The sequence below is a fragment of the Plodia interpunctella genome, chromosome 11 (genome assembly GCF_027563975.2).
Source record: "Plodia interpunctella isolate USDA-ARS_2022_Savannah chromosome 11, ilPloInte3.2, whole genome shotgun sequence".
In the NCBI taxonomy this organism is placed as follows: domain Eukaryota; kingdom Metazoa; phylum Arthropoda; class Insecta; order Lepidoptera; family Pyralidae; genus Plodia; species Plodia interpunctella.
This window is the reverse complement of record NC_071304.1, coordinates 5,469,691-5,484,252: the sequence shown is the minus strand read 5'-3', so window position 1 is coordinate 5,484,252 and position 14,562 is coordinate 5,469,691. Positions and strand designations below refer to the sequence as shown.

At 35.5% G+C, this 14,562-nt stretch overlaps 1 protein-coding gene across 1 annotated transcript in view; it reads right to left on the bottom strand.

Moving 5' to 3' along the window:
• Nucleotides 1-14,562, bottom strand: part of LOC128673958 (phospholipid-transporting ATPase ABCA1-like) — a 20,518-nt gene extending 5,956 nt beyond the window's left edge. The window contains exons 1-22 of the mRNA XM_053752149.1: nucleotides 14,461-14,562; nucleotides 10,494-10,762; nucleotides 9,672-10,012; nucleotides 9,222-9,395; nucleotides 8,753-9,000; nucleotides 8,548-8,658; nucleotides 8,302-8,446; nucleotides 7,773-7,943; nucleotides 6,593-6,802; nucleotides 6,269-6,354; nucleotides 6,056-6,185; nucleotides 5,656-5,885; nucleotides 5,240-5,405; nucleotides 4,391-4,624; nucleotides 4,133-4,274; nucleotides 3,750-3,862; nucleotides 3,534-3,649; nucleotides 3,109-3,212; nucleotides 2,196-2,358; nucleotides 1,779-1,994; nucleotides 1,389-1,493; nucleotides 138-309 (exon numbers count right to left, since the gene is read on the bottom strand). Coding sequence (XP_053608124.1) covers nucleotides 138-309; nucleotides 1,389-1,493; nucleotides 1,779-1,994; nucleotides 2,196-2,358; nucleotides 3,109-3,212; nucleotides 3,534-3,649; nucleotides 3,750-3,862; nucleotides 4,133-4,274; nucleotides 4,391-4,624; nucleotides 5,240-5,405; nucleotides 5,656-5,885; nucleotides 6,056-6,185; nucleotides 6,269-6,354; nucleotides 6,593-6,802; nucleotides 7,773-7,943; nucleotides 8,302-8,446; nucleotides 8,548-8,658; nucleotides 8,753-9,000; nucleotides 9,222-9,395; nucleotides 9,672-10,012; nucleotides 10,494-10,729 — 3,613 coding nt within the window. The 5' untranslated portion in view covers nucleotides 10,730-10,762; nucleotides 14,461-14,562. The remainder of the gene's footprint in view (nucleotides 1-137; nucleotides 310-1,388; nucleotides 1,494-1,778; nucleotides 1,995-2,195; nucleotides 2,359-3,108; nucleotides 3,213-3,533; nucleotides 3,650-3,749; nucleotides 3,863-4,132; nucleotides 4,275-4,390; nucleotides 4,625-5,239; nucleotides 5,406-5,655; nucleotides 5,886-6,055; nucleotides 6,186-6,268; nucleotides 6,355-6,592; nucleotides 6,803-7,772; nucleotides 7,944-8,301; nucleotides 8,447-8,547; nucleotides 8,659-8,752; nucleotides 9,001-9,221; nucleotides 9,396-9,671; nucleotides 10,013-10,493; nucleotides 10,763-14,460) is intronic.

Below are 14,562 nucleotides of genomic sequence, written 5' to 3'. Positions count from 1 at the left end.
AAACGTAGATGCATTCTTCGAACTTCGAGAGGTCAGTGATGTCTGATTTCTAACTACAAATAGGTATCAAGTAAAATAAAGCATTGTATGTAACTATTATAGAGCAATATATAATGAAGAGACAATAATGAGCTTACCCAGTTCGGCGAAAGTTGACATTCCAATTACGCCGAAGGCAGCACACGAGATGACGATAGAGATGGAAATGATCATCAGCCACAGCCAGTCGAACAAGGCTGCGGCGCCCCACATTGTGATTGGCTGGATGCCGGCCGCACGTTGGAGAAGCTTGGCTCGAGACGTTCTCTCCTGATATTTACAATATTTATTTAAGAACTTGGGAAGCAAGTGAGATTTGTCTGGTTCGTGGGAAACAAGCGTCATAATTCTATACGTAATACGTAATAGTCATTTATATTTATTTCATTTATTTCCTTATCAATACTTACATACCTATGATAAAACAGTAGAAAAAAAACTGTACATTGAATTAGTTTTACATAAAAACAAAATTAAGAGATTAGAGTCATAGTACTTAATTGAATAAATAATCTGTCGTTTTACCGCTAATTTTCGGACGAATTTGAATGAAACTTTTTTGTTATGTAGCTTTTAAGCCTGGGCAACATATAGAGTATAAATGATTTTGAAAACTGGAACACCAGATGGAGAATAATGATGGTACAGCTAAACTATAGGAAATATAGAAATGACGCCTTAACAAAAGTTGTTCAGCCTGATGAGCATTTTCTGTTGAGGTTTAAATTAAAGATCTAGAACACCTGATGCAGACCTATGATGATCCAACTAAAGTATAGGAAATAAAAAAATGACGCCTTAAAAATAACTGTTCAGTCTGATGAGCATTTCCAGTTGATGTTTAAAAATAGAAAGATATCTGGAACACCTGAAGAGTCTATAAGAAATATAGTATTTCAGTCTGATGAATATCTACTGTATGTATAGGTAACGTTACGATTTGTCTGTACAATTAAATTTCTCTAACAATTTTGACACCTTAACATCAATTGTTCGGCCACGCGAACAAAGTCGTGGGCTATCTGGAGATAGTCCTTTTATATTATAAAACAAAGTCCTCTACCACGTCTGTCTGTCTGTTCGCAATAGACTATCTACTGCACGTATTATAATGCTGTTTTCACCAATAGATAGAGGAAGGTTTAGGGGTATAATTTATTATGTTTTTAGGTACCCGATCGAAGTCAGGACGGGCCGCAAGTACGTATTAGTGTCATAAAAAATTTACTAGGTATAATTCAATGTTAGCAATATTTTTTTTCACATGACAGACTAACATATACCTACCTACCTACTTTCTCCGAAAAAGAATGCAATCTTAACTAGGTAAAATTGTAAAGTGAACTCACCCTTATATAGAACATGACAAATACTGCACTGGCTACGCCTAAACTGTTTCCGATTGACGATGAAAGTTGGTTCGCTATAAATGACACCATCGATTGTATTTCACTCTGAAAAGTAAAAGAAAATGTTCTAGGTGTATTTGTGAATTACCACTACGTTCATTTCATTCATCATTTATAATAAGTACGTTAATAATATATATATATAAAATATTTGTTATGATGACACTTAATACTTTGTTTGAAATATATTACAATTCAGTAATAAAATAAATAATATCAGTACAATGTTACATACTGAGCGCGTTACAACTCTACTTAGGTTGTCATAGGCAAAGAAAAATAATCACTATGTGTCATAGGTTTCGTGTTCGGTTCGTCCAAATCGTTTACCTGATCTCTGTAAGTAGCCGTCAGCGGATGATTATAGACATTGATTTCAGCAGCCGCATCGTAGGCCTTCAGGAGCGCGTTGTGTACTGCGGCCATCGATGTCGGGAAGTCGTGGTATGCGAAGTTGCTGAACCAGGCCGTCACCGAGTCGTCGCTGAAGGTCGCGCCGGTGAGCACACTGTGACGCATATGGCTCATTTCTGAATAGTCGCTGGCCTAAAATGTAAAAAAGAACATTCATTACATATTCGCATTTTGCACTTCTGATAATCCAACTTATATGTACCTTCCCTCACCTGAGCGTATGTCCTCTTGCATCTTTTGTTAGTTCGTTTAGCATTTCCTGGACTGAAACGATCGCTAAACTTATAACCTACGTACTTGCTCATAATCTAGTAAAAAAATATTCATACTCACACGCTCCAAATAATATTGGTCGACGGGTTGATCTACAACAGTCACTTGCATAGTATCTATGCCGGAGTTATTGACCATGTATTCGTATGCAGCCTTCGCCAAGGCTCCGAGAGAAGTCTCCTCACTGCCGTTAAAACTCAGCAAGCTTTCAGTGTTTGAATACCTGTATTTTAGATAATGATTCAAACTTAATTATTAGGCCTAGTACATAAAATAGTTGCATGTCATACTCATATAGATTTCAATATGAGAGGCGAGATCGTTCTAGACACAATACATATTATCTTATTAGCTGATGCCCGCGACTTCGTTCGCGATCAACTTTTGGTAGGAGGAGTCAATATTATTAGATAAATTTAACTTTTTTTTTAAAGACTTAAACACGTATGTTGATGCGTAATTTGTAGTATATAATCTATAGTTTAGCTGGACCATTATGAATCTTTCTTCAGGTGTTCCAGATCTGCGATTTTTATGCTTCAACAGGAAATGCTCATCAGGCTGAATAACTTTTGTTGCATCACTTCTATATTTCCTATAGTTTAGCTGGACTATCATAGTTCTCCATCAAGTGTTCCAGTTTTGAAAATCATTTATACCCTATATGTTGTCTATGCTTAATAGCTATTGAACAAAAAAGTTTCATTCGAATCCGTCCAGTAGATCCGGAGATTTGCGTGTACAAACAGACATACAAACAAACAGATTTTTTCTTCAAATTGCTATGTCTCTGTCGCCTAATTTAGTTTTTATGTAAATATATTTAATGTACAGATTATTTTTCTACTGTTTTTATATATGTATTGATAAAATATTATACTTACGTTAAGAAAACCAAATCGTGTCGGAAAAATAAAATAAACCCATGCCCAGAATTTTCAAAAATTCAATCTTCTCAAAAATAAATAATTACCCTTCAGCCAACGTTAACCATCGAGAATGAATATTAGACGAAGACGACGTGACGATTTCGACCATGCCGAGCAATAAGTTGATCTGCAGTATTGGCACCAACACCTGAACAGAATTGATATATTCAAATATTTATTGTTATTTACAAGACTATATGTAACTTTAGCTGTAAGACAAATACTTCCAGCTAAAGTTAGGTACATATAGAAATGAAAGTATATAACACAAAGATAATTAAAATTATTCATAGGTAAATTTTGAATCCAAGTAAGTAAGTAGTAATTAATGGCTACCTATCATCCACCACGCGGGCCCAATGTGAATTAATGTGGTTTAGACAGGGAGGTGCTCGAATAAAATATTTTGGTCTCTAGATTTGTAATATTAACTTAAAATTGAAACAACTTATGTATTAAGTTCAACAACCTGTAACAGAAGAAGACCCCATGAGCGAATCTTCACTAGCCACAGTTTTATCCAGATCGCGCGCATGTGTTGCCAAAGTAAGCGGATTCCTGTCAGTTTGTCGTCAGCACCATCCACTAAAAATTCAATATATGTATATAATGAAAGAATTTTTGATTTAACTTCCGAGATTAATTTAAAAATCTACTATACGATATTAGTTACAGAGTTACTTACGTCGTTCGATAAAGGGTATATCGTGTTCTTGTCTTCGCCCAAAATCTGACAACTCGGTAGCAGTGCTAGTCGCGTCAGAATCCAACCCCGTGGATACCGTAAGCGAACCGACACTGAGCACAGTAAGAAATGTTAATCATAAAATCAAAGATTTTTATTAAAAAAAAAAAACAAAACAAACTTCTAGCTGCGATCCGAAGATTGGCTCTACGGGTTGTTATTGACATGTACTTCATTAGATCCATGTAATAAATTTTAGAAAAATTCGTTCGGTAGCTTTTATTAGAAATTCTATGTCAAATCAATTGATTTATTCATAATATCTGTAGCATATACTGGTATGTATGTATAGTTTTAATTAATAAAAAAAATCTTATACTTACGATAAGAAGACATCCTCCAAAGTAGTTGGATCAAGGCCGTAGTTCTTGAATTTAATAACATGAACATTTCTTTCTAAGTCGTTAAGCATGTCTTCAAATCTATGCGACAAATCAGATTGTAAACTGTACGTCAGTTCAGTTCCTAAAACAAGTATATTTTTATATAAATAATATAGGTATGTTCTTGTTAATAGCTATAGTTACTTTGGTAGACTTTGGATTAATTAAAAGAATAATCAAAAATCTATAAAAACTTACCTCTATCTTCTTTAACAGCAATAGCCGGAATGTATTTACTAAGAATATCAGTGCATGCTACCATATCAAAGCCTTCATCTTTGACCACGACAAGTGTGTAACCGACACCGTAGTGCTGCTTGAGGAAGTAAGGCGAGCCCACGCACTGCAGCTGACCGTGCGCCATTATAGCCACTCGGTCGCCCAGGATGTCTGCCTCGTCCATGAAGTGTGTCGTCAGGATCATTGATCGACCTTAAACAGGAACATAATTGCACTCTTTCGTGTTTAACCATTTATTCTATAGAGTTACGTAGAGAACAAGTTATGCAAATTCAAAACATTTATTCAGAAATTAGACCTTCACGGGCACTTTTTCTCGTCAATTTTTATATTTATAGTTATTTCTCACAAACTGCAAACTACTTTCGGAACGACCACTGCTGAGAAGAAATGCCGAATGAAACTCATTTGAACAGTGTTGGTCCCATCATGCCAGAAGGGCTTACCATTATTGTTTCTTACAATGTTTATTTCTAATAATATATAAAAGTACATAGTCAAAAAGTATATCAAAACAGGTTATCATTGTGATCCGCTGACAAATCTTATTCGTCGAAATAAAAGTATAATTCAGACACTTGAAGATCGCAAATCACGTACATGTTTTGCTGCTTCTGTGCAGTCTTGGCAGAAGGGGCATACGCCAGTGCAAGATATCGAACCCCGTCGAAGAGGGCGAGTGTTCATGATTAAGTAATCTGGAAAGCTCTCAGAAGAGAGAAGAATTAGAGAATAGACATATAATCCCTTCCGCTCGCGACTATAATTTAACCATGTAAACTTATTACGCAAATATTTATTACGAACCGTGCCTCTCTTTCTGCAGCAAGTCCCAGAGCGCTCGCCTGGATGAGGGGTCCATGCCGGACGTGGGCTCGTCCAGCATTACAACACGTGCGTCTCCACTTAGTGCGATTCCAACACAGAGACGACGTTTTTGGCCTCCAGACAACCCTTTTGCTCTGTAGTTCCTCTGGAATATAATGAAAGTTAATTTCTTGCCAATGTTTAGGGTTCCGTACAAAAAAACAGAACCCATATAGTTCACTCGTGATCGAGGTGGTGTTATCCTATGACCCAAACACAGACGTGTGGAATATTTTTTTTGATACCTTGCCGGTGTCGCCCCCTAATAAATTGTACGTATCCCTCGTCACGCGAGATCAACTCACACTTGACCGCTTTTTTAGAACGTATGAATTGTGATATCCAAACAATCTCACCTTTTCTTGTAGTTCTAATTTCTCAATCAGCATATCTACTTCCCATTTTAGCTCTTTTCCTTTAGAACCTTTCAGACTCGAAAAGAATTCTAAATGTTCCCTGACTGTCAGCTCATCAAACAGAACATCATGTTGTGGACACAGTCCAAGATGTCTTCGCGCTTCGCTAGTCTGGTGAGTCACGTCGTAACCTGCTAGCTCTATCGATCCGCTACTTATTGGAATATTACCTGACAGAAAATAAATTACAGTTACCTAAGTATATGAATTACTAATGATTCAGTTCTATTTAAATGTCGATAATAAAAAGTGAAGTGACGTTCATAGCGGACATACCTCCTCCGTTAAAAGATACTACAAACTTTATATATAAACGTTAAGACTTTTCATAGATACCAACCTGTTAACATAGATATAGTAGTTGATTTCCCAGCACCATTGTGACCCAGTAGAACTGTGATCTGGTCTTCGTAAATGTTTAACGACAAATTGTTTACTGCGGTATTAAGGCCGTAGTGCTTACACAAGTTCTGAAATAAAATGTTTCATTAGGAATTAAAAGAAAAATAAATAAGTAGATAATTAGGATATGTATTTATTTTCTATTTCTTACTTTAATTTTAACACCAATATTGAGAGTAGTGGGATCTTGTTCCATAACTACTCGTGACCCTTCGAGTGTTCCAATTGATATTTCACCTGTCAAAATTGCAAATTAAAAATTCATACATGTGTCCTTTCTACTACTGAACATAATTTAACTTAGTGAAAGATAATAAGACAAATAAGATGAGTACTTATATAGGATACGAAGTATTACCTTTCGAATGCGTACCTACATTGTAAGATATGATAACAGGCATAATGATTTGGTCCATGATATTTAAATTAGCCTTCAATCTTTTGTTGAGATCTAAAGGCAATTCGGATAGCTCACCTTGAGATACTTTGTTGTAGCACCAGAAGTTTTTTTGCACGAAGAAATACCAAGGTTTAGGCGTGCCGAAGGGTCCAGGCAGGACTTGTTCTAGATATAGAGCTACCAACATGTAGAGAACGCAGTCGACCACCAGCATAATAACCACGTGGCCAAATAACAACCGACTGTCGTCCGAATGGGAAGTCATAAACTCGCCCCATGATAAACCTGAAAGATACTCTCGGAGTTATAGCTATGCACATATAAATTATAATAATTATTTACTCTCAAATTAGTATTCCTTAGAGCTGACGAGAGAACCGTAGTAATTACATGAAATTAAATGACAAAGTACCTATAGTTATGCAACACTTTCTTGAAATGTTAATGGTCTGACGGACAAAGCGTGTGTGTATGGAGAAAGAAACTATAAACTAGATGGCAGTTTTCATTGCAACTTTCTGCATTTCTTAATTATTAGCGGCCCATCGCGGCTGGGGTAAAACCATTAATAAATTGTACACATCCTTCCACTTCAATCACTCTATCTATTAAAAACAAAATCCGTATCATTCGTTTTCATGCTGCCTCCACACTGTCGTCGAACACTTTGCCAAATGTTGGCGGCTGGTTTTTCATTGCCGTAAATAATTTTCGCGTCAGCATGTGTTTGATTTCGGCGACTGTGTGAAGCTAGCATAAAGATTAAGTACATATGGACAGACAGAGGGAAGCGACTTAGTTAATAAATAAATAAATATATTAGGATAAATCACACCGATTGAGCTAGCCCCAAAGTAAGTTCGAGACTTGTGTTACGGGATACTAACTCAACGATACTATATTTTATAACAAATACATATATAGATAAACATCCAAGACCCGGGCCAATCAGAAAAAGATCATTTTCCATCATGACCCGACCGGGGATCGAACCCGGGACCTCTCGGTTCAGAGGCAAGCACTTTACCACTTCGCCACCGAGGTCGTCAAACTAAACAAGTTATACTATGTAGTGAAGTAAATATCATTATTCAAGGCAACTTACTACCACTTACCATGGTAATGATTAACGTCAATAGTAATACTAATCGTAAGTACTTATTATGTGCCCTTTGATAAAATATCTTAATACAGAACGTTTTTTAAATTGACTTCTGTGTTCTCTGTTCTCTAGATTGACTTCTGTGTATCTTACCGTCTAAACTCTCAGCAGTCATTAGCAGATTGAACCCGTACGCCATGGCAGTGTTGATGCTCAGGGAGAGTGTCATCAAGACTCCAACTGAGTTGTCATCCACGGTCACCATGGTAGCCGGGATGTACGTCAGGAACCAAATCACGCCAGTGAATAACGCAGCTGTGCTTCCTAAAAGATAACGATTATTTAATTTATTCGATCTTTCTCCCAGCATTTTCTCTGTCCCTTCACCACCTAAGCGCCGGAAACCAGGGTCCGCAATCCTATATCCTTTTTCTTTTCACGACCTTGGGTATCCTTAGTCAATTATTTCATTTATTCCATGGTAACAGAATAGGGGAAGACCTTGGTGTCTTCCAAGGTTTTATTTTAAGGCAATTACATCGATGAACCTCTTATGGGATTTAGATAAAAATGAGACAGTGAATAGAGCCGCGATTGTCTTTTTATCGTTCTTGGACAGAGTCAAATATTGAAACAAAAGTTTTATAATTATGATATAAGATAAAGTCAATATTGTGATTACCTTTAGAAAAGAATCCACTTATCATAAAACAAAAGAAGATTGTGCAAGCACAATAAAGCGCCATAAGAAATAGGATAATGGTCCAATGCGTGTGCGTAAATATAGCGTAGTCACTGAAACCTTCTTCATTCGTAAACCAATTGACCTAAAACATATTTAAAAGTTTTATTTAATGTGCTATTATGAATACAGGCACAACAGTAATTGAATTGTGTGGAAATAATGTTCAAATTCTATTCGACATACCTTCATTATAATAACCACAAGCACAGATGCAATTAAGAGAAACAAAAATTGTTTCAGGAACCACGACAACCAGTGAATCCATGTCGGCACGCCCATTATTTTTAAAGTTTCCTAAAATCCGAAAATAAATTACGGTAAACAATATAATGCTATAGGTATTTGTATTCAAAATAACTAGGTGATTCTTCCAGACACGATTACTAACTTTTAGCTGCATCTCCTTTTCGCCTGTAATAGCGCCGGTCGTATTGATCGCTGTATAACTGAATGTCAACATTATGAACATGGGCAATAATAGTTGCATGATATCAATAGCAAAGTCCTCATGGAATGCGGGGTGCGGGAACCTTTGGAAACCCACCCTAAACCCGCTCAGGTCCTGGCCAGTCACCTTAGAAATCAGTTCGGTTGATATAACGTGCTGCAGTTGAATAAACATTTCTATAAAATATCCTGCAAGTAAAAGAACATAAACATATTTTATTATCATATTTAGTGACTGGAATCTGAGTGAATAATAAGTAAATGCATGTAAAAATATATTTTATCTATGGCTGTTGTAGTAAACTACGGAACCCTACAGTGTGCGTGGGACCACGCACACGCACTTGGCCTATTATTATAAATTTTACTTATACCTATTTCTACTCAGCTACCAAGTCGAGTGTACCTACCTGGATCATCGCCGCCCGATGGTGAACTTCGTTGCCTGGGCCCTGCTACCTCAAAAGTAGGAAACACGGATTCCGTTCTCCAAACTCTCGAGCCGATTAAGAAGAAAGAATTCAAACGAGGCCGTTCAGGAAATCTTAGAGCGTATGATATTTTGTTTGGTAATATTGTCGCACCTGTAATTTAAATGTTACTTACAAACTCATTGTTTTATTTCCAAAAACAATTCAAAAATATGAAAACCATTCCAGAAGCAAGTCAAGATGATATCTTCTTTGGTCTGGATGTGTTCCGTGCTTTTTTTGGTTTGTAATGTCATTCATGTTATTTACATAGTTAACTTAGAAAAAACGTCGATCCTCGAAACTCCTCCCTAACAATAAAACATCAAACTTAGCATAATCCTATAAACATATAGTTTTTAATGTTAGAGACATGTGAAATGTACAAACCTAGAAGTTCATCGTCGAACTGTACGGCGGCTATAACTCTACGTATATCTTCCTCTTCTGCGTAAATACCTCTGAGTTCGTCACTATTACTGTAAGCTTGTATGGTCACGAGAGACCCTAAAAATTCAGAAACCTGTGGTGGAAGCCCCGTTCCTGCCCAGTCAATAGCCGACCAGTCTATGTCAGGTAAGTTCCAGTCTCCAGGATTTGTTGTTATAAAGGAAATCAATTGTTCAGCATTTTCTAACAATAATTTTGTCACGGACTTTCTAACTACATCCTCCAAAACTTCACTTTTTGGAGAATATGCGATTGACATCCTTTCCAAATCCATTTCATTCCTAAAATGTACAGTTAGTAAGTAACACTTTACTTTTTTTAAATGTAAATTTGGTTCTGAATTGATGTCTCATAATGAATTTAAATAGTTCCTAGAATATTTTTCTCCAATCGTAAGTAAATTACAGATTATGTGTCTAAAAATGTATTATTAATTCAACAACTTTGCCGTTCAATAGTTTAGATGATTAATACATTTTATCTTCATACTTATCATTGTGTTGTGGTTACACATTTTATCTAATCCAATTATAACAGATAATTATATTCTTAAAAAACTACGACTGCCTAGTTTCAACATTAGGTGAGTCTTAATACTTTAATATAATTTGAAGTCATAAGAAAAAAAAACGACTAATTTAGGCTTCAATAAAGAAAAGTTATAAACTCCTGTGCACGCTGAATGCGTATGCAGTGTAGTCGTGCACTTGTCGTGGCTTTGATATAGATAATATTCTCTACACAGGCCAGATGAATACATACAACACTAGAAACGTGTCGCTGTCATTCAGGTTCAGGGGATCCCCCGCGGGGTACTGAGAGACGTCGATGGTACGAGGCTCGATTTGCCACCGTATCAGCAACACCACCGCCATGAACGCCACCGGCACGAGCAGCTCCGCTGCAGTCTGGATCGGGTGCCTCCACTGCAGCAGGAAATTCTTCCACATCATCAGCCTGAACTTCTCCCAAGCATTTGCTTCGTTGTGCGACCTCATTGTGAAGCTTCCTCTCTTGGATAAAGTGATGCCCTGTATAAAATAGGTACATTTTAACTAATACTATTCTATACAGTAATATTGTAGGGTCTACGTTGCTATGTGGGTGTAGTGATTTCAACCGTTTCGGAACATTATCTATCTATCAACTTCGCAGGTGGATTCGGGAAATGAGGAAACACTGTGATTATCACCTAGTTCAAAAATGAATTTAATAGTGGACCTCATAAAGCAATCGAAAGAAATTGCTGTTGATTGGTACTTCTAAATGTTCATTACAATTAACTTACTACCTATTGCAAGAAAGCTTCTCCTATAAAAATAAATATCAAAGAATTTAAGAAAGGAAAAGAATGTATCAAAGAAAGTAAAAGATAAATTTATGTACTTTTTTGCATCTCCTTCATTGAATATAGGTAACTATTACTACCTAGATATGATTGATTAGATTATATTTTATTTCAGGAATTTCAGGTAGATAAGTACTAAGTAACTAAATTTAGATAGTCGCTACGATGAATCATATACATATTGGAAATATGTTATCTATCCTTTGGTGATATGATATTAGTTCTAGGAAATCTATAGTAAAGCAGTAAAACACTGTGTATCTAAATTGAAAAAACATAGCAGAAAAAGACCATGTGCGAAATGGCTTCGCCTAACACCTTATATAAACTCGCCGTTTTTTACGTACCCACTCGACCTGTTTGTCATAAATAATTTAAAATGTACACCTCAATGTGATTTATATTTTTTAACTTATGGTTACCGAGCGCCCGAACTATTTTGTTTCTATTTTTTAACTGTTTTTAATATCTCCAAGATAGAAGTGTACAGAATATGTCATAAAATGTTAATATTTTTATTTTTATGTAAGTTAATTGTGTTTCACATCGATATATACATATTATAATTAACACTCGGATCACAATCATAACCTGTTTTGACATACCTTTTGACTATGTACATTGTGTACTTTTATATATTATGAAAAAAAAAACATTGTAAGAAACAATAATGGTAAGCCGATCTGGCACGATAGGGACCAACACTGTTCAAATGAGTTTCTTTCGGCATTTCTTCTCAGCAGTGTTCGTTCCGAAATGCCAGTAGTTTGTAGCTTGTGAGAAATAACTATAAATATAAAAATTGACGAGACGAGAAAGTGCCTGTGAAGGTCTAATTTCTGAATAAATGATTTGAATTTGAACCAACTGTATAAATGAAAGAAAAATTTTAAAAGATCATTCATGGTAAACAGTTACTATGTGAATTTAAATATTTAGAATACTATATACAGATATATAAAAAAACTAAAACATAGCCGTAAATACGTAAGTATATAACAAAAAAGCACATTTCACGGAACGAGAGTTCCGTGAAATGTGCTTTTTTGTTAGCACAACACAACTGAGAAGTTGTTAGTTCAACTTCCACCTATCCGTATTTTTCTTAAATATTTTTAGCTTAATATAGTTTAAAAGATATTATAGGTACCTACGTTTTGTTTTCAGTTAGTTACCCAAGTAACATAATCTGGTAGTATAAAAGATTAGAGAACGTTTTGGAACGTGCTCTTATTAAGCAACAATGCATCAAAGGATTTTGTATGCTTATCCTTACAAATTACAAAACAAAGTCTTCTGCCGCGTTTGTCTGTCTGTTCGTGATAAACTCAAAAACGAATGCACGGATAAGTAGTGAGATTCCTGAGGAAGGTTTAGGTTTGTAATTTATTAAGTTTTAATCCGAGCGACGCCGGGGCGGGCCCCTAGTGATATACTCAAAATTTTATAAATACATAAGTCCATGCATATGCATAATAACTGTATGTAGTCGTTTGGATAAACTCATAGCAAACGATAGAATCATGCTTATGATATTGATATCTTATCATACATTTGTAAATAATGAAACATCATGTCATCGATATCAGGAGCAGGTGTCTCGAACATGCGCAATATCTATGATAATTCTTAATGCTCATCTTAATGCATAAAGTAAATAAATGTAAAGCATGGATTTAATTAGTACAGTACCTACTATAATTCTATGATGCAAAGCTCCTCGCAGGATACTGATACATCACAACGTTTGTTCAATGAGTTGTCATAATTGAAAACGTTTAGAAAATATTGTTTGTTCTATTATTTGGAAAAAATCCCAGTAGTCCCATACTATGATAGTACTAGAGAATAAGAAAAGAGGTCTTGTTAGTTTCTAAACAGCCAGTGAGTAAGTTGAAAACAATAATATATCTCAGAAAAATGTGCGCTGATGACTATAGAATGCAAGCTCGCGTGTTCTATTATTTAATACATTTCGGACCCGTGGTATATAGGTCGTGAGTAACATCTTTAAAATTATAATATATAACATTAAACAAGTTTTTTACAAAAATTACATTTTTGCCACAATCTTTTTGCCAAATTGCCAATTTTTGCCAGATCTTGTGGCATTTAATGCCTGAGAAAAAAACCATGTCCGTGCTGTAAACTGTTGAGGACTTCCCTCGTTGGGAGTCGATCCTGGGTGTACCCTCAGGTCATAATTATCATAATAATGTATTGTCGTGGAAACTGAAGTGTCATGGGAAATTTCAATTTTGTAGGACAACTGAAAGTACGAGAAAGCTTACAAGATTTGATTACAGTCAGACAAGCAAACATCGAGCAACAGGTGAATCTAAATAAAAGCTTATAAAATTTATTCGTCGCAACCCGTTTCAAGTTTCTAAGTAAATCTGTTTGTCAAGGAGTACGAATTAAGTTGTTGTCAAGTGCAAGCTTTCGAGATCGCCGTGATGATCCTTTAATTCAAAGTTTACACTTTCGCGGACGCTCAACGAGACACAAAAGAAGTTTAATTGTTACGCTATTATGCAGACATAATATACAATATGATAAAATGCATTTTTAATAAAAATACATCTTCAGGCAGTTTATTCAGAATGGAAAACACGGGCTTTAAAATTAAGTTCACTCATCTATATACATATAATAAAACAGTAAAAATATTTTGTGTGTACATTTAAGTATTTTTGACTCAAATGGACAGAGGGACACTTAAAAATAATAGAATGCAATTATTTTATTTCTTGACTGTCTGTATGTATGATTACGCTTATCTCCGAAAGTACTGGGTGGATTCGAATGAAACTTTTTTGTTATATAGCTAATAAGCCTGGGCGACATATAGGGTATAATGGCCCAGCTAAACTATGGGAAATAAAGAATTGAGCCTTGAGAAAAGTTGTTCTCAGATTGATGAGCATTTCCTATTGAACTATAAAAATTTAATCGAAGCAGAGATTCTCACTGGGAGTGTTGTCGGTGAAAGTGTACTTATCACGCGTATACCGTTCATTGTGACTTTATGTGACTTTCAAGCCCAGGGTGAGTAACTCTTTAGGTCTTTTTCTATTGGCGTCCGAATAAAAAATCCCCAATACGGTATATAAAGGCTTTTTAACTCTCTATTAATTTTGACTTCTTACGAAAAATTCGGCCACGCAAACGAAGTCGCGGGCAACAGCTAGTATGAAAATAAAAAATTCTTACTCGTAACGACATTTATTATATATCTTCTTCGTCGAGTCGATCATTCAAATTTCAACTGAACATTATTAATTTTTTTTAGAATACAAGTAATACGTTTATAATAATGGTTTCTATTAAAAATTTATTAAAGAAAATAGTTATTAAAAATACATTAAAGAAAATACTTACTATGCGTGAAAATAAATCAAAAACACTATCATATTCACCAGCACTGAGCTGTTGCCCTCACCACATCTGACTGCTATCCCAACCGCAAACTATTCTTGTTTT